Raw genomic sequence first — 20,181 nt, forward strand, 5'->3', positions numbered from 1 at the left:
TTCTGTGTTAATTAAAGCTCTGATCAATGAATTAGAAGGTATCTTTGTTTTTGGCATATCCTTTCTGTGTTGATTCTATCCCATGTATCATTGTTGGAGTTTTAAACTGCGTCTCCAGTAGGGTTGGGCATGAGCTCCGCTCCCCCATCGCAGTTTGCAAAGTTTTGCCCTCTCTGCTTGGAGCACCGCAAAACTCCGCCAACCACTTGCGTGTCAGAGCTTACAAGCGTGCGCTCACAAGAATGAAGGATACTGTGTCCCTTTCGGGGAGACAAAAGGGTTGTCTGGCATGTGGCCACCATTGAGACATTGAGGACTGCAGTTGGCTTCCACTTTGCCCCGTACCCTGCTCACTTCCTGCTCCTCCTTGTGGGCGCTGCCTGGATGAAGCACCGCCGGAGTATAGGAGTCACTCCGTAGCCCGCACCATGTGAACTGCGAAGGAGGCACAGAGTACCGGCCGACACCCGTCCCCTACTCTGCTTCACCTTGCTCTGGGTGCAGGGTAGCTTGCTGGACATCACTGTACTCGGGGGTCGCACAGTAAGAAAGAAAGAAATACCAACAGCTTATACATACTGGTACACTCACCGGTCAAAAACAACTGGGACTGTGATGGAGCGGAACTGCTGTCATTCCCTTAGAGTGCTATGCGAGCACTGGTGCCAGACATGCTTGGTGCCTTCAAGTAGTCGATGCTGTACATGCACCGGTGTCAGGCGTGTGTTTGATGCCGTCGAAGTACCCGATGCTGCACGTGCACCGGTGCCAGGTATTTGTTCAGTCCAGTACAAGCAAGTACTTGATAGTGCACGTGCTCCTGGTGCCATTCATGTACACTACTTTCAGTCACATAGTGCAAGCCGAAAACATGATGGTGCACATGCGCTACATTGCTGAACACATACTTATTGCAGTGCAGCAGTACGCAATTGCAGATTAGAGGTCCGCAAGTTCCGTCCAATTCTACCGATAACCTTATTTGTACAAAGCTTTTGAAAATGTGGCTATTGGTTCAATAAAACCTTAACCTCTGGCCGCAGCTTCCTCTGCTTTAGCACCAGAAAACTGTAATTGGTATTGCTGTGCTCCTCAAATAACTGAACTAAGTAAATAAATGTCTTAGAAGCTTTCTTATTTAGCCCAATACATGCTGTGGATATTACCATTAAATGATAGATGTCTTTGTGTCAGCGTCAATTCATGCTGTAATCATTGGATTACTCTTCCAGGTTTTTGTTTTAATCCATGTTGTCAGCAGGGTATGTTTGCCACTTTTTCCTATGTTTGTTGCGATGTGTTTGGTCTTTGGATTGCAGATTTCTCAGTGTCCAGTATAATTTGTATTGTGAACATTATTAGTGGATGACTAACAATGTGCTCTGGATATCGTTACTAGGTTGCAAGTGTTTTGGTTCATACATGAATAACATACTATGGTCATCAGATTATGTTTATACCACTTCTATGCTAATGTTCAATTGCCTACCTGGCTTTTGTTACTTCATTTCCGTATAAGAAAACAAATTGATTTTTTTTATTCTGATATTTGTTTTTTTGGCTCATGAAATGCTAATGCTTAGATTGTTTTTGTCCTTTTAGTGAAAGAAATCCTGAATAAAAGCAACAGTCAGAGGAATATCATGGACACCAGGAATTGCAATTTACAACTTTTGAGACACTAACCTCCTGAAAAGTACGAAACAGTCTTCAGAGATTATTTTCCACTGAAGAAGCCCTACAATTGTTACCGATGTGCGTTCCTTAGACAAACAACCTTTTTCTGTGCAGAATTGGTAGCAGACCCCAATAGAATGATGAATGGGACATAGTACCTCAGTACAAAGGAGTAAGGAGTATCTCTTGAGTATGTCTACATATTAACATTACAAGGAACTCTAATCAATCAAGTGACCTACAAAGGAGAAAGGCCACACAAATGTATAGAATGTAATAAATCTTTCCAGGCTAAAGTAGCTTGGATAACAACATAAAATGTATACATTTACACGGGACACCTACCACAGACACATCTACTTATCGCTGTCTTCTGCGTAAAAGGCAACTCTAGCAACACATCAGAATATCCCTTCGTGAGAGGCTAGCACGAGCATTGCCATGTAAATAAACACTGAATATGAGAACAGAAATGGCTATCAAATGTGCCCGCTAATGCCATAATTTTGACTTTGTACCAGCGAGAAAGAAAATAAGAGAGAGTTAGAATGCAGAAATAATGCCTACACAATATTAACTTAGCTGAATACCTGTACACAGTGGGACTATCAGTAGAAATTATTTACTTAATTTGTCATGGCAAAGACAAAGGTGCACCTCATTTAAGTTCACAGCTTTGCAGTTGTAACATTAGTACCAAGAATTTAGAGTATAGAGAGGTTATTTTTCATATATATGTGTTAGTAAAATGTAGCTAACTTGAAAGTACTAACCTGGACAGATACAGTAGAAGCTACATGCATTTACTCAGTGTCTCCAGGATTTCATTACAACTATGTAATTATTCAAACATGTGTTCCAGTGGGGGAGGTGCACAAATGCACTAAATGTGACAGTTATTTCTATATAAATACCCATCTGGAAAAACATCAAGGAGATCTCAGCATATTAAGACAAAATAAATCTGCAGTGTTTACCAAGACTTTTATTATAAAAAGCCTGCGATGGTAGGCAAACAAAACCATACTGAAAAAAAACTTTTCAATGTCTCAAAGGTAAAGGCTGTATCACAAATGGCTCTCATTGGACAAAAGTCAGGCTACACTGAACGAAGACCTTATAAATGCACTAAATGTGGCCAGATATTCATTACAAAGGCGCAGCTGCTGATAGATCAACAAACTCATACTGATGAGAAACCATGTGAATGCTTTGAATTCAAAAAGATTTTCAGTCAAAAAGATGGACTAGTTCTACCTCACACAAATCACACTGGAAAGAAACCATATAAATGTTCTAAATGTGCCAAGACTTTCAAGCAAAAGAGTAAATCGTCATCACATGAGAGAATTCACATGGGGGGAAAACGATATCGATGTTCTGAGTGTAATAAGGCTTTCACACAAAAGAGTAATTTAACAGTTCATGAGAGAATTCACACTGGCGAGAAACCATATAAATGTTCTGAATGTCAAAAAGCTTTTACCATAAGAGGTAATCTAACCCTTCACCAGAGAACACACACTGGCGAGAAACCATATAAATGTTTTGAATGTCAAAAATCTTTTACTGGAATAGGTGGACTAACCAGTCACCAGAAAACTCACACCGGTGAGAAACCATATAAATGTTCTGAATGTGAGAAGGCTTTCAGTACAAAGGCCCAGCTGATATTACATCAGAGAGTTCACACTGGGATAAAACCTTATGGATGTTCTGAATGTGAGAAGGCTTTCACTACAAAAAGACAGTTAAAAATACATCACTTGTCTCACACGGGAGAGAAACCGTATAAGTGTACTGACTGTGACAAGGCATTCAAAGAAAAATATATACTGTCATTACACCAGAGATATCACACTGGAGAGAAACCCTACAAATGTTCTGAATGTGACAAGTCATACATTGATAAGAAAAGGCTGACCAAACATCAGAGAACTCACACTGGTGTGAAACCTTATAAATGTTCTGAATGTGATATGGCTTTCAAGCTAAATGCAAATCTTTACGTACATCAAAGAATCCACACAGGGGAGACACCATATAAATGTACCGAATGTGACAAGGCTTTCAAGCAAAAGAGTCATCTTTCAGTTCATCAGAAAATCCACACGGGGGAGAAACCATATAAATGTTCTGAATGTGATATGGCATTCAGGCGAACTGCTAGTTTTTACATACATCAGAGAATCCACACGGGGGAGACACCATATAAATGTACGGAATGTGACAAGGCTTTCAAGCGAAAGAGTCATCTTTCAGTTCATCAGAAAATCCACACAGGAGAGAAACCATATAAATGTACCGAATGTGACAAGGCTTTCAAGCGAAAGAGTAATCTTTCAGTTCATCAGAAAATCCACACAGGGGAGAAACCATATAAATGTTCTGAATGTGAGAAGGCTTTTATTACAAAGAGAACACTGATGATACATCAGAGGATTCACAGTGGAGAGAAACCATATAAATGCTCTGTATGTTATAAAGCTTTCAATCAAAAAGGTAATCTGTCGAGTCATCTGAGAAGCCACACACCTTCACTACCTGTGTAGATCCAGTGACAAATAAGAATATTTACAACAGAGAAACCAAGTACATTTACTTAACGTGACAACGCTTTCCTGGGAAAAAATGACCTATCACTCTATCTGGAAGAGATAAAGGAAACAAATCATATTAATGTCCTAAGGGCCTGAGTACAAGTAGTTATTGCCCCTAATAAATAATGATACCACAGGGTATGGTATTTATCTGGTGCGATAAGTAACTCCTATTATGAGTTTATAGGGAACGACTTGCGGATTTAGATGTTTAATGCCCCAAAATATGCATGATATGGTAAATACTGCCCGTTTTCTGTGGTTAAATATCGTCCGGTTTAGCCTAACGAAATTTAACAAAGGTTGAGTAATTCAACACGTCTGATAATTATTGGATGCGTTAAATACCTTTAAACTTGTAATTTTGACCTATGAGTAAACAGGGGTTAAAACATGGGTCAGAAAGTTAGAAGCAAATCATAATCAGGCCCAAACTGTAAAAAGTCTTTCACTACATAGTGTGATCATATGACAGTCACTGCACGGGCGTAACAAACGCCCCCGCAGTTCGGGGGGCCCGAGCTCCAGGGGCCCCTGCAGGGCACAGTACCCTAAGGGTCCGTCGCTGGGGCCTAATTTTAATGTTATGCTTGTCGCTATTATATGGTGTATTCTGCACATGCACTTCAGTGCTGTCTTGAGCCTCAGGGTAGGAGCATAGGGTGGGCAGAGCTGCGCTGGTGTGACTGAATTGTCATACGCAGACTAGTCAGTGTACTACACATGCGAGGGTTGATAGGGCCATTTCGGACATTGGGACCAAGGCAAAATGTAATTTCCAGCTGCGGTCTCCTGCCGTCGGCCCATGCATGACACCGAAGTGGCAGGTCTCAGGCGAGTGGGTGAGAGAGAGTGAGGCGATGGCATGACTGGTAGTAGTACTCCAGTCGCTCCCTATGTTGTTAAGTTCTGCTGCGTTCTTTCTTCACTTCTCTGCATTCGGGGCTGCTTTTACTCAGGGCCCCAGGCAAGGTTGCTTGGTACCGTTGCAAGGCTTGAGCAACACATAATAATAAGCTTTTAGTCCTTACGTGAAATATTGTTGAAAGCGACCCTGCAGCCCTGCGAGGGCATTGTTGGAGTTATTGATGGTTTTTTATTACAGGGCGGGTAACACTCCAGTAGCTGCAAGGGGGAGAGGGGTGGGACGCATACCTAAATAAAAACCTGGTAAATGACAACTTATGCAGATGCTGCAGCCATTCTTAAGGATTTTAGGCAGCAATTCCATTGCACCTTGGTGGAAACTATGAAAGCGGACAATTGACAAGTCTAAATTGTTTTCTATGATTGCATGCTTCCTCTGGAGGAGCGGTGTGGTGTTCTGTTGATATGGCAATGTTCATTTTTCATTTTGCTAAAAATACCCAATCGTGCTTCGCATCCAGACATTCAAAGTAAATTACGCATGCCCCATTCCTGTTTTTTTCTGTAACCGTGTGAAAATTAGACAATATTTGAAGTGATTATGTTCTGCAGAGATGACGTTCGGCAACCACTTGCTTGCTTTATTTTCAATTTGGGTGATATGTGAGTGTCTATTACAGACATTTTGTAGAGAAATGTTGTGTTTATGTTACATGCAACAGCCATACAAAAAGTTTCTTTAAGCTCAAATTAGTACCTCACATATGAGAAATGTCTGTGTCACAGAGATTATTTGGAGTTAATATTAGTGAGATGCTGCTGTGTTACTGTATTAAAAACACACATCCCCTATCCCTGAATGTTACATGTGAACATAATTTGAATTTGGACCAGTGTGCCTGTGCGCTGTCTCTGACATGGCCAACGAGAACATGAAAGAGCTGAAACTGGATCATGAATTTAAAACTGTTCCTAACAGGGGCCCCCAAAATATGCTTGGCCCAGGGCCCCCAAAAACCTTAAGATATCCCTGGGGCCCTCTGTGAACATGATGGTCATAGTTACCATGTGTGCTGGCATGGTTAGGCCCATTATGGAAAAATACATTTCCATTTCTCTTTGCATTACAAGTGTGCTCACGTCCCATTTCCTCAACATGAAAAAATGACCTTACTGAAAGAGTATAATGCTGCAGAAATAAACAATACATCTAGAGATATATTTCATCCATTCATCTCTGGGTAAATTAAGATGGCCAAATTCTGAATTGGCCGAAATTCACAAAATTGGGAGCTGGTTGAACCCACAACGCATTTTTCAACTGCGAGCTTGTGGTTTGTGGGTTTGTGCGATGCATAGTGGGCAGTCAGGCATTTATTTTAATGAGCGCTACGCTACACCAACATGTAAGAGAAATTAGTAGTAGTCAGAAGCAACACACATGATTGCAACAACCGCCTCTTCCGTAGACTGCCTAGTGTCAAAATAGCAAATCTCTCTTTATGTCATCAAGAATGGTACAACAAGATGAGTAGCATAACAAAGCCTACATTTTAATCAAATGCATGTATTTTTAAAACATATTATTCATTCACATGGGAGGTAATAATGCCTGTCTCCTATGTTATTTACCACAAAACTCATGAAAAATATGTTGAATGAACTTGGGAACTCCTGCAGTGGGTAACAGAATGCAAATAATGTCATCCTAGCACAGCGGCCTGGAATCCTGAAGTCTATTACGTGGTAATGATGGAACACAATACTGCCTGGCTTCCTTGAATTTGAAATACACTCCTGGCATTTTTATCAACAGTTGGCATTAATGATGACTATCACTTCGGTGGGGCTGCTGGGGGTTGACAGTGATGTGTGGGTTTCAGAGCTGCCTCACTCATGGTACCCTCGAGATAGAGAGGGTCAGCCTGAATCACGCTGTGTGCTTTTGTCCTCCATTCGCCATTATTTTAGCTTTTAATGAGACATTAAAGAGTTCCTAATTCCATCAATGTGTCTCCTACCTGCAAAATATTAAAGAGGGAAACTTATTTTCTATTAGAAAGTCTGAGCTATCTTCATTTTTTTCCTACAGTTTGTAATCCAGAAATTTCTCATGAAGGAAGTGTTAAGAACAACTTGCACTTTGTGATACTTTGTGTCAAGGGGGTGTACTATAGGTGGTCCATGGGCTGTCCCATGCAACCAGTGCTTAAAATGGGCAGGTGAAGTCTGGTACTGAGTGCCTGCACTTCTAAAATTTGACAGGGAGAGTACCTGCACTTCTCAGCACTGATGCACTACATTAATTGAGAGATTACCTGCACTTCTCAGCACTTGTGCATTACGTTTAATGAGACAGTGCCAGCACTCCTCATTTGAAAACAGGTACACCAGATGATAGAGTACTCACACTTTTATATTTGCATTTCAAGCATTACAAGCAAACAGCCATGTTTTTGTCGCATATCACTATATACTAACCTATATGTGGATGGGTATTTGCACCAAAAATGTATATACCTCCTCAAGGCATCACTCACACACTCATCTTGAACTCACGCATCTTTCACAGTGCAGCACTCCCATACTCCTCATTCATCCTCACTTTGAGTAATCTCAGGGGCAGTCAGCTGAACCTGCTGCAGACGTGTGATGCAGCACAGCACAGAGACAATTCTGTTCTGATCCAACTACCTACATACTACCACTGGCGACTACTTCTTGGCACCTCACAATGGCAATGAGATATGCGATGCTTTTAACAAAGTCTATTCCAGCAGAGATCTCCACAAATCCCTACTCTTTAATCTATTCCTGCTCAGAACCATTAACTTTAAACAGTAGACACAGCATCTCAGAAGGGACGACTCAGTGCTGTAACCATCAAAGTGGGATTATGAACAATAGAAATAGCATAAATGGACCTGCAGAGCGATGAAAACCAAAATAGCGTGCATATCTCTCACACCTAATCCATCAGATTGCTTAGCACTGTGCACTATTGCACAATAAACTGCACACACCCCGCTCAGTGGTCCTCGAACACAACATGGAAACACTTCCCACATAGCATCAAAACAAATACCACACCCTTCCAACCACACACCCTACACATAGTATAGCTTGCTACTCATGTAGGCACGAGGTAAGCGCTTTAGTGCTCCACATAGGGGTAGTAAGCCCTCTGTAAATATAACAATACAATACATTCAAGATAGCTCCAGCCTCTTATCTTCTGTCTTCTTGGCTCTGTCCCTTTAGCTCCTGCCTCCTTGCAGCCGTCCATTTAGTTCATGCTTTCTTGCAGCTATCCCTTTAACTCCTGGCTTGTATCGTCTTCATCCAACTGTTGAGTGATTACCTCCCAATCCCATCCCTTCTGCTACTTCCTGTTTTGTATCTTTCCCTTGAATACTCGCCTTCTTGCATCTATTCCTTGATGCAAGAAGAAAGAGGGATTGTTTTACAAGACGTGCTTGAGTTTTGTATATCATTGGACTGTTGATTGTATTATTTTGCACTTTGAAAGTATTTGCACTTTTTCTTTTGCTTTAACAACTACTTGCTGATATGGTCTGTAAAATGTGTGCCTTAAATCTTGCAATTAGCATTGTTTACAATTCAGAAATGATAAATTCAAACGGACAAACATCTGCAACAATGTTCTGAAGCATCCAAGCAGTTTTCATTACCAGCCTCGTTTGCCTGCCTGTTTTTGTCCTGTTTACTAATACAGGCATGATGGTAGAAAGTAAAATTGCTTCTTCAGTTCAATTTTTTTTCATGTACACCCTTGACAATCGCAAGTGTGTGGCATGCAGATAATTCACTAGTTTATCTCTCTTGGAGCTTGCAGTATACTGAGTTATAGCTTATGTACTCCTCAAGTATTTTGTCAGGCGAGTCTGTGAAATTGCAAGTTTGGGTTTGTCTTTCAAAGTTTCAGGTTATTGTCTATCAAAATAGTTGTTCTTTGTTCTTCAGCGATAGGCAGTTCCTAAGACAATAGGACCACTCCTTGGCATTGTTCTGATTGTTTTCTCAGTTAAATAATCTGCTCTTGACAATAATGTTACAAATGGCCTAGTTTATATATTAAGAGTGTTTCCCACTTTCGTATTAAAACATTGAACTAGACACTATAGAAGCATTTCATTAAATGTTGGAGGTTTCAAATCAAAATATACCAGATTTATGGGTGGTGAGGCAAAGTAGAAGGTGGTGGGCTGTGCCGCTAGGAGGGGCCCCCCATGTATTTTTCAGGGGGGGCCCTCAAGTTTCGTTATGCCACTGAGTCACTGTAGACTGAAATAATTTAAATATTCTGAATGTACATTACAGAAATATGAATTATAGTACAAAAGAGAACTCACACTAGTCTGTTACCGGATGCATGTTCTGAATGTGGCAAGACTTTCAAGTAAAAAAGTCCTCTCTCATGACATCAGATAGTCCACACCAGGGAAATCAGGAAACCCTCTAAATATTTTGCTTTTTAACAATGAAAACGTATACCTGATACAGAGCAGACAGAGGATCGGGCATAAAGGAATCATGCATGGCTACAGGAAACCATCGTTCATCTACAGAGGTATGGCAATACCAGTGACCTAAATGTTCAGAATACTATACAGCTTGGGGAGATGAGAGTAAGTGTGGATTTCATTATTAGATGTGGCCTGCCAATGTACATTTCAAAACTGTTACAGAAGACGCCCACTACAAGAAGAAAAACCATGAATACACACAGAATAAATGAATAACCATTTAAGCAACAGAGCAAGCAGAAGGAAACTAGACAATTAAGCATCACTTAACATATAGTAAAAAGTACACCATACTACAGAAACCTCATTCTGATTAAAATAGGGGAAGTACTCAAGGTTGGTGGCAGCACCTGAGGTTCTCTGCGGGAACCGATTGGAATACCCAGCGCCATATCGCGCATACTTACTTGCAGAAAGCCTTAGACAGCGCTGGCATGAGTTAGATGTCGGCGCTGCATTGCCTTATTTTAACAAAACTTTTTTAAACCACTTATCATTTATGTACACTGTGTAGCTGCTAAGCTGTCATTTGAACTGTACCTCGCCCCGTTCCACCGCGGCTGACTGTGCCGTTTGCGTGGAGGGCGAGGCGCCATCTTTGATTGTGCTGGACCGGAGCTAGCAGTCTAGCTCTTCTGGGAGGCAGGGCTTAAAATGACCGAAAGCCCAGGGCCCCCCGAGGACTCAAGGTTGGTGGCAGCACCTGAGGTACTCTGCTTGAACCGATTGGAATACCCAGCGCCATATCGCGCATACTTACTTGCAGAAAGCCTTAGACAGCGCTGGCATGAGTTAGATGTCGGCGCTGCATTGCCTTATTTTAACAGAACTTTTTTAAACCACTTATCATTTATGTACACTGTGTAGCTGCTAAGCTGTAATTTGAACTGTACCTCGCCCCGTTCCACCGCGGCTGACTGTGCCGTTTGCGTGGAGGGCGAGGCGCCATCTTTGATCGGGCTGGACCGGAGCTAGCGGTCTAGCTCTTCTGGGAGGCAGGGCTTAAAACGACCGAAAGCCCAGGGCCCCCCGAGGACTCAAGGTTGGTGGCAGCACCTGAGGTTCTCTGCTGGAACCGATTGGAATACCCAGCGCCATATCGCGCATACTTACTTGCAGAAAGCCTTAGACAGCGCTGGCATGAGTTACATGTCGGCGCTGCATTGCCTTATTTTAACAGAACTTTTTAAACCACTTATCATTTATGTACACTGTGTAACTGCTAAACTGTAATTTGAACTGTACCTCGTCCCGTTCCACCACGGCTGACTGTGCCGTTTGCGTGGAGGGCGAGGCGCCATCTTTGATCGGGCTGGACCGGAGCTAGCGGTCTAGCTCTTCTAGGAGGCAGGGCTTAAAACGCCATATGCATCCGGGAGCGCAGCGGACGAGCGCAGCCGGCGCGACGATGGTGCGCCAAAGGTAAGCCCGTCTGCGCCCGTCCGAGGCCGGCTGGGGCCACGGGCCAAAAATTATGGGCAAACTTACACTTACTCCTCTAATGACTTACTTACTTTAAGACCCCATGAACACCTCTGGCCGCCATTACCCCTGTATGTACTAAAACGCACCTCTTCTTATGGTATTTCTAAAATCAAGTATACAGCTGGTAATTTTAGTTTTAATCCATGTTCACGCATTGGCCCTCAGCCCTTATTAAAACCACAGACTAAACTTCGCTGCATTTATCTTTTATTCTATTAACACGCGTTCTATGGTTAAACACCAAATGGATATATTTCTTTTGTTGACATCTGAGAAACCTGATACCGTGCTTCTTACTGAAACTTGGCTTAACCAGGACTCATTGCCAGATATCTTGGCCTCTGTTCCATCTGACTATTATATTTTAAACGTGAACCGATCAGCTGGCAAAAAAGGTGGAGGAGTGGCTGCCATCATTCACAATACTCACAAGTTCATTACACTCCCTTCTCTTGTCCTGACCGGCACGGAGAATATTGTTTTTAAGACTGACACCGACAGTGGAGCATTATTATTAGTTCTGATTTATCGACCCCCCCAATCTATGCCTACTTTTTATGCATTACTGGCCGAACAAATGGCCTCTCTTGTAACAAATTATTCTAAAATTGTTCTAATTGGGGATTTTAATTTCTGGTTTGATGACACTGAGGTAGACCCACAGGCAGCAGAACTCGGGGACCTACTTTTAGACTTGAATTTAACCCAACAGATTCACTCTCCTACTCATGAGAAAGGCCATAGCTTGGATCAAATCTGGTCCCACAATCTTTCTCTAGCCGTCTCCTCTATAACTCCTTGTATCTGGTCTTACCACTTCCTTATACATTTTACACTTACAATCGATAGAGGCACAAAACAGTCAACTCAGGTGGGTGGAAAAACTAGGAAATGGAAGGGTATTAATACATCGGCTTTTTTGGACACCTTGGCCACTACCCTTCCTCCAATGACTAAAGACATCGAGGTCATTGAAGAAGCCTTCTCACACTGGATCCAATGGGCAGCTGATATCCATGCACCCTGCGTGAATTTCCACCGCTCACGCCCTAATGATGCACATAAATGGTTTACCCCACAACTGAAGACCCTAAAACTCGAAGTGCGTCAAAAAGAGAGGATGTGGAGGACCAGGTATCTACCACAAGACAAAGCAAATTAACTGTATGGCCCGGAAAATCTATCAAAAATCTATTCTAAGACAGAAAACAGATTATTTTTTCGGAAAAAATTCTGAATTCATAGAATAAGACAAAAGACTTGTTCAACATAGTCAACGATCTCTGTAATAGCGATAGGACTACCCCTTTGGTTAATCCTACTCAAGAGCTTTGGGACTCTCTGAATGCATTCTTCTTAAATAAAATCATCACTATAAAGCAGAGCATTTTAAATTCCCCGCTCCCTGCCCCTCTGGATGATGTCTATCATAATCCTTTTATTTTAGAAACCTTTCCTTCCATTGATGCTAAAGTCCTGCTTGACCTCCTTGCACCTGTCAAGTCTGGTTCACCTGATGACATTTGTCCCCCACATATTTTCAGAGAGGTGGGGTCGGCTATTCCACAGGGCGTTCTTTCGCTGCTAAATGAATCACTTTTACAGGGTAAAGTGCCCAGCAGCATTAAGAAAGCCTTGCTCATTCCACTGATAAAAAAGACCGGAGCAGACCCACATGACCCAATAAACTACAGGCCAATATCTCTTCTACCTTACGCATCAAAAATTCTGGAAGCCCATGTCTCCTCGTGTGTGTCCAAATTTATTGAAAAATCTGAATACCTGGAACCCAACCAGGCTGGCTTCCGTCCCTGTCACTCGACGGAAGCCGTGATCCTTGCTATCCAAAACACTCTAAGACACAATGCCGATAGAGGCATTCACCAGGCCCTTGTGCTCCTTGACTTGTCGGCAGCGTTCGACACGGTTGATTACACCATTCTTATCAACCGTGTCGAACAATCAGTGAGACTTGGCACCTTCACAGCTCCTACAATTTCCCACTACATGTGGGGTGCCCCAAGGATCATCATTATCACCCCTATTATTCAACCTTTATCTCCGCCCATTATTATACTCCCTAAGGAACGCCAAAGTCACCATCTATAACTATGCGGATGATCCCCAACTTGTCTTTCCTCTTAACACTACAGACTCTGTGGTGGAATTTCAGAACACCATGACACACATACAGAGGTGGATGAACCTCAACCACTTGAAGCTTAACCCTGGCATGACAGAATTAATCTTGCCTGGGAAAAGTGAATTAAGTTGGAGCCCATGCTTTTGGCCATATAGTATGGGGGTCCCGCCAATGAGATCTCTCTTGGTTAAAAGTCTGGGAGATACACTCAGCGCAGATCTTTCTTTGAAAGGACAAGTTGGCACAGTGGTCTCTGCCAGCTTTTTTCAACTTAAGAAAATAAAAAAAATAGCTCAGTTCCTGACGCAATCCGCTCTTACTCAGGTTATCATTGCCCTCGTTCTGTCCCGACTGGACTTCTCAAATAGTCTTTATTTAGGACTTCCAGCGGGCCTGCTAAAAAGACTCCAACTTGTTCAGAATCAAGCTGCCAGGCTTATTTTGAAACAATCAAAGGGGCAGTCTATTAGACCCGGCCTAAAACAACTTCACTGGCTGCCTGTGACACAGCGGATTGCGTTTAAAACCGGATGTATTATTTTTAAAACCTTACAAAATACAGGTCCACAATTTATAAAAAACCTCGTTTCCAGATACAATCGTTCTTTAAATCTTCGTTCTGCTCATAAAGCTTTATTGGTTGTCCCGACCTTGGTGGCTGCTGCTTTGACCATCTTGCAGCCACACTTTGGAACTCCCTACCATTTCATTTAAGAACGAGTCCAGATCTTCTCACCTTTAGACAGTCTCTTAAAACATGGCTTTTTAATCAGGCTTATTTCTGAGTATTTACTGTGTGTTATGTTCCCTTCGATAGCGCCATGAACCCTTCGGGCGTACGAGTGCTTAATAAATAAATATTAACATAACATAACATATGAAAGACTAAATGAAGTCCAGAAATGATCGATAACTCCTATCATACAAGGTTAGTTGACATTCTACTAAATGATTTACCAAATGTGTAGAGAAAAACTGAACAATCGGAATCATGCAGATTCTGCAATACATGAAAGATACAGGAGATGGTGGTCACTTTATCAGATTCCAGTATCATCCCATAATCTAGATTGCAGTATGGCAGAAACACTGGGACTGCCAGCTAGATGAAATTATGAAATTACAAATATTTTTAAACTGCTGTTTCACCACCGCATTCTGCAGTTGAGCGGAATCAAATATATCACGTAAAATGCATCGCTGGACCTTAAGAATGCTTGAAACTGAGCTTTTCACTTCAAGGTGCTACATATATATTTGTGAACATGAATCAATTTTGGAGACATTATTGGATTAACATAAACCTTTAACTGGATCTGAAAACCAGTTAATGCATTGATGAAATGACTCCCTTCTTTGCATTCCTTCGTTTGCTTGGCCACTTCAGGGTCTGAGGCACACGAGAAAAGATATCCGGGTCAAAGACATCAAACAATGGGACAGAGCCGTTCCTGGTATTGTTTTTGAGATGAGTAATTCCCTCCGTTCACCAGTTCTGAGTGTGCTGGTTGCTATTTATTGCAATTGCATCACTGCATTTTGACAATTGTTTCTCTTAAGATCTGCCATTTACACAATTGCACACAGACCAGATCTCCCTGAATATTTATTAGTTATTGCCTTTAGATGTAGTTAGTGTAATAAAATCGAAGAGCCCATCTCAAGGAGCGTGATGAAGTGGCAGTAATACTTAAAGCAGCCTCAGATGCCCAATATATTTTGTACTTTGTACATGCCTCCGCCTTGGAAGCGGAGTGTAGGTCCTAGTTTACAGAGAAGGAGCTAAAGCGATACTGAAAACTACAGAACTGTTGTATGGTTATTTACTGGGTAGGAGGAGGTTTGTAATGGTATAGGATTGTGACTCGGACACACGCAGATTGTCCTCACCAGCTCCACCAGGATCCAGATTTGACCTGGACTCGCTATTGGACCGCATGCCATACTAACGACCGGCCCCCGGACTCCTCAATCTTGACTCCGTCTCATCGCGTTTTTCCCAGCTTGGACCACCGCATTACCCTCAGTCCCCGGACGCACAACTCGCCGGACCGCAGCTGAAGCCCTCCACACCCACAGGACTTCTGTTGGTCATCATCCTTCCTCCCATTCCTTGGGACGGTTTTTTGTTTCAAATAGGCATTCTTACTCCTGTGTACTCCGGCTGGCAGTACACCAAGCTCACTGGGCCCTGCACCCATCAGAAGAGATCGATTTCTCCTGGTTTACCCCCCCCCCATCAGCTCCTACGCTACGGTAACCTGGTCCTAAAGATGACCCTGACTCACTAAGGGTCGAAAAGTCGTTGACTCCCAGTGCAGCTTCCGGCGCTTGCCTCTGGTTCACATAGTGCTAATTTCTGTGCAATCTCATGTAAATAATTTATTGTGAACCTAAAGCTCTTTGGAAATATTTCACCACTGTGCACTCTGCGCCGTTTATCGCTGTGTCATTTGTCACTTGCGCCTTTTACCTTATGTGTCATGAGCACGTATGTGCACAAAGTGTTTTCTGTTTATACTTACATTCAGTGTAAACAATGCTGATACTATTGTTTTCCTACACTTTTTCCAAAATACATAGTGCCATTGGCACATTCTTCTACTTTAGAATCTCTTGTCTTTTCCTTTTGCTATTATATGTGCATACTAATGTTAACTGTTGAGACATTGTTCATGTTACGTTCATCGCCCAGTTCTCAACTGGGTATATGGGTGTTCTCCTGTTGTTTGTTCTCTAAATTCTACATAGTAGCACAAAGGGAATTCTGGATTGAGACCAGTATCCATACATGTACATGACAAATACATGATGAGTTGTCCCTTAGCTAGATGCTTTTTTATGGGGAGAGTGTTACTATGTACCATTATGGTGGCTCGATATACTAAACTGCCTTTTAATGGCATTGATGGGCTGTGCATTTGCGTCATTCGGTGGACGCATACCTGAGATCTTTTTCTAACTCAGCAATTGCTGTTGATTGGAGGAAGCCAATTATTTTATTCCACACTCTCCTCTTTAGTTGACGTAATGCTGACAGGCTAATATCAATCTTGAAACATGTTTCTGGGCTTTTTGGCTCTGTGTTGTGTCTCTTTGCAGCTTGTAGATTTCCTTTAGCTGTTCCTCTTCTAGGGCCTTAGCCACATGATTGCTTAAGATAACTGGCTGGATATTATACAGCCAGGTATTTAAAAGTCTTTGTTGTGTTGTAATCTATAGTTACCTAATTTAAACAAGGTGTCCCCTTGGATCTTAGTTTCCTGATCATGATTTCAGAATTTCGATGTACTGAAATAAGGAAAGTTGTTGGTGCATCTGCATACAAAAGCAGCGGAATGCTTGTGTTGCTTCTTCTTATGGACATCGGGAAATGCTGTAAGTAGTTTGTTATGCATGTCATTTTGTCATTCATATAGAAATTGAACAGAAGAGGGTCAAGATGCAACCTTGGTTGAATACTCTTGTCTGTGGCAAATGTTGTGCATCTTGCTCCATTTAGGCCTTTCCTGGTGCTTTAAAATCTGTTTAGAAATTAGTTATTTGTTTGGATCTCACCTATACAGCGCTTGCGCTGGCTCTTCGAGACATGCTGTATTCAGATATGGACCTTAAGCTCTGCCTATTTCCCACCCATCTTTTCAAATGGCTCCTGTTACTGTCCTTTGTAAATAGTGGCTTTTGATTAGGCAATAGGCTTAGTAGTTCCTCCTTAGTACCTCCTTTTCACCTGTTGTAACCTCCCCCGGGGACACCCCTGTTACATGTGTTGTTACTCAGGATGTTTTACTTACAGCCTGTCAGCACTATTTTCTTAAATCTGCTCTGCTCCAACGCTTTCCCAGTTCACTTAATCTTTGTTTCCTTCCCAGAACAACACCTCCCGCCCCTGTCCTGTGTGTAAAGAGCACAAGTGCTCAATGTTTTTAGTTGCCCTGAGCTCCAGTGTCAGGCAGCTGCTTATTTCCAGTTCATGGGGGTGAGGGGTCAATATTGAACTTCTCTAAATTAAAACATTTTATGGTGGATGGCTTTACCATGTTTTTGCATTTGTGCAAGCGTTCTGTACTAAATTACATTCAGTTGTGCAGACGCTGGCTGCCTCGCTGTATCGAAGACACAGTGAAGAGACAGGTGCTTGCAATGGAGCTCATAGAGCTGAAAACATGGAATGAACTAACACCACGTTTCATGAGGTCTTTCTTGATTTCTTTCCTTTCTAGTATAGAAATACACACAGCATTTGATTGCCTTTGGTCATGTTTTCAAAATATTATTTTTATTGTCTTTCCGAAAAAATTCCAATCAGACGACAGTACTTTCAGTTTCCAAACACACACGGCATTCAATGATAGAGGTTGGCATTTTTAGTTTAGAAACACACACAACTATGATTGCTTCAGCTCATGTTTTCAGATTGCATTTTTTCCAGAAAGACAAACAAAAGAACAATCAGATGACTCTGTGTTTCGTTTCTAAACACACACGGCATTCGCGCACAGATGTTTATTTTTTGGGGTGGAAACACATGGCATTCGCGTGCCTTGGCTCGTCTTTTCAGAATGCCTCAAAAAACGCGAACAGGTAACTTGCTTTTGATGTTATCTTCATACAGCAAATAATACATTATTTGGCACATTCTGCAAATCCATAATTATGTAGAAAATATTGTGGCCACAAAATAGTATAATTCCAGTGTTCCTGCCTACGGATGAGCTCTTTTGTTAAACTTCGGAATGGCAACATAAAGGCTGGCTCTCCCTGAAAAGTGAATATATGAAACAGTCTCTGGTGCCATCTACTGATAACACTAATATTTGGGAGTTGATAGAAAGACAAAGTCGATGTGTAATTTATGGTACCTACACAAGTCAGTGTTGACAGAATACAAGAGAGCACCCAGACGCGCTGATGGTGTCGTAAACCACTATATAAAGCATAAGCAGTAATACACAAACATTGAAATAACCCTCAAGTTCCGTTAGCATGGTGAGGCAGGCACAACACTTCAGGAAACAAGCCTCTGAATGCCTTTCTGCATCATCTTGGGTCTTAAATGCAGGCGTGACGTGTTTCTAGACAGGACCTTTTAGTGAAACTGGTATATTTCTGACATATTGTTAACTATTAACGCAAATGCTGCACGCCTGGTTATTTTATCCAGTTTGTAAATATAGCCAGATGGTAAGCTAAGCAGTGGTGCTGATAAAATATATGTACGACATACACCCCAAATGTACCTACAATATTACAGAACATCGCTAAATTGTAATTGTGAGTTGTTCCAGGTGTAGGGTGCTCCAGGAGAGGATTAAATCTTGCGATCCTCACTCTCTCCCTGTGTCTGTTTATGCATTCACTTTGTTTAGTTGTAAGCGATTTATCACTATTAGATTAGTGTTTTTACCTCCTCCCTTGATTGTGGTTTTATTGGTGGTCGTATGTTCTCAGTCTCTTTCTCCTGACTGCTACACCTGGTTACTGTTTATCATTATAGGGGTGACTGGTCTTGGGACTTACCACGAACTGTGCAATTGAGTGGGATTAGGGATGCATGTTATGACCTTGGTTTTATTGCTGGAGTGAAGTCTGTGCAGGTTCTGATTATCAAAAAAAAGAACAGGTGTGTGTCTCAGATGCCAGGATGGTACTGATCCAGCGGTTCAGCATCAACAGGCACTCCACTACCATATACTCACCTGGGCCCATAAATTCACACAATATCTAAACCGCTGGGGATCAAGTTTATAAATTTTCATTAACCATTTAGGATTGGTTTTATTCAAATTTCTCTGTTCATTTCTTAAGCTAACCCCTCATAGATCAAAAATCTCTTTCATCTGGTCGATGGACCATTAGTTGAGCTAGTTGATGGTGATATTATCTTAAATACTTACTAACTTTGAAATAACCTCATAATCAAATAACCACCGACTCTGAATAGTTTTAAAATGTTATCTTAAGTAAAAAAAATGCATGTGAACAATCTCAATACAGCGTAGACACCAAATCCTTATGAGAGAAAAATTCAATTAGGTGATACAATGCATCATTCTCGAACCCTTGCAATAATAAGAATGCCTTAATTAGAGAGGATAGAAGAAAGAAACAAAAGAACATTTAGCAATTAACGGAAAAATAAAATTAACCAGGATGATCTGGAAGACCAACCCACTGGCCAAAGGGCTGGTGGGGCTCCATTGGGATAGGTTCAGGAGACAAAGACTTCAGGACAGGAATCAGGACAGGACAGCTGGACCTCTCTAAAATACCGACGGTTGCACTGCACCCTTCTCTAGCACTCTCTCCCTCCTCGAGGTGCTTCCAGAATCTTCAGAACTAACCCAATTGGATCAGGATAGGATGTTCTTCTTCAGGTTCTGCATTCAGCCCCCTCCACCCGCTTAGGCATCTGCTCCAGCAGCGATTCACTCCAGGACGCTCTTCCCTTCCATGCAAAGGTTCCGCTCTTGTTCCTCTAACTAACTAACTAAACTACTTCAATTATACCTTTCATTTCACCAAGTTCCACCCACTAATGTTTCAATATCGGGAAAATTTGATTGGACAAGGCAAGGGGTGGTCTTCATCACACCATGCTTATATGACAGATATTCAATTCATTCATTGTTAAATAACCCGTCCCCTTACTTTTTATACTTAAATCTCAGTCCCATACATCACTTGTATCTTTATTGGTAACAAGTAAACTTTATTAAATGCGATATTTCATATTCCAGCGCTGCACAGTTCCTTTCCCGCAAAACGTTCTCTTTGTGCTCGGTATCCATCCCAAGCACACCGTCACCGGTTCAGGGTTGCACTTTAATGGACATTCGCAGGATAAACAGCACTCAGTTCA

At 41.9% G+C, this 20,181-nt stretch overlaps 1 protein-coding gene across 1 annotated transcript in view; it reads left to right on the forward strand.

The window, feature by feature from the left end:
* The window catches only part of LOC144772300 (uncharacterized), a 54,334-nt gene extending 46,682 nt beyond the window's left edge, over positions 1-7,652 (forward strand). The window contains exon 3 of the mRNA XM_078656527.1: positions 1,603-7,652. Coding sequence (XP_078512653.1) covers positions 2,682-4,229 — 1,548 coding nt within the window. The 5' untranslated portion in view covers positions 1,603-2,681 and the 3' untranslated portion in view covers positions 4,230-7,652. The remainder of the gene's footprint in view (positions 1-1,602) is intronic.
* Positions 7,653-20,181: the final 12,529 nt, after the last annotated feature.

This window comes from Lissotriton helveticus, chromosome 8 (genome assembly GCF_964261635.1).
Source record: "Lissotriton helveticus chromosome 8, aLisHel1.1, whole genome shotgun sequence".
In the NCBI taxonomy this organism is placed as follows: Eukaryota; Metazoa; Chordata; class Amphibia; order Caudata; family Salamandridae; genus Lissotriton; species Lissotriton helveticus.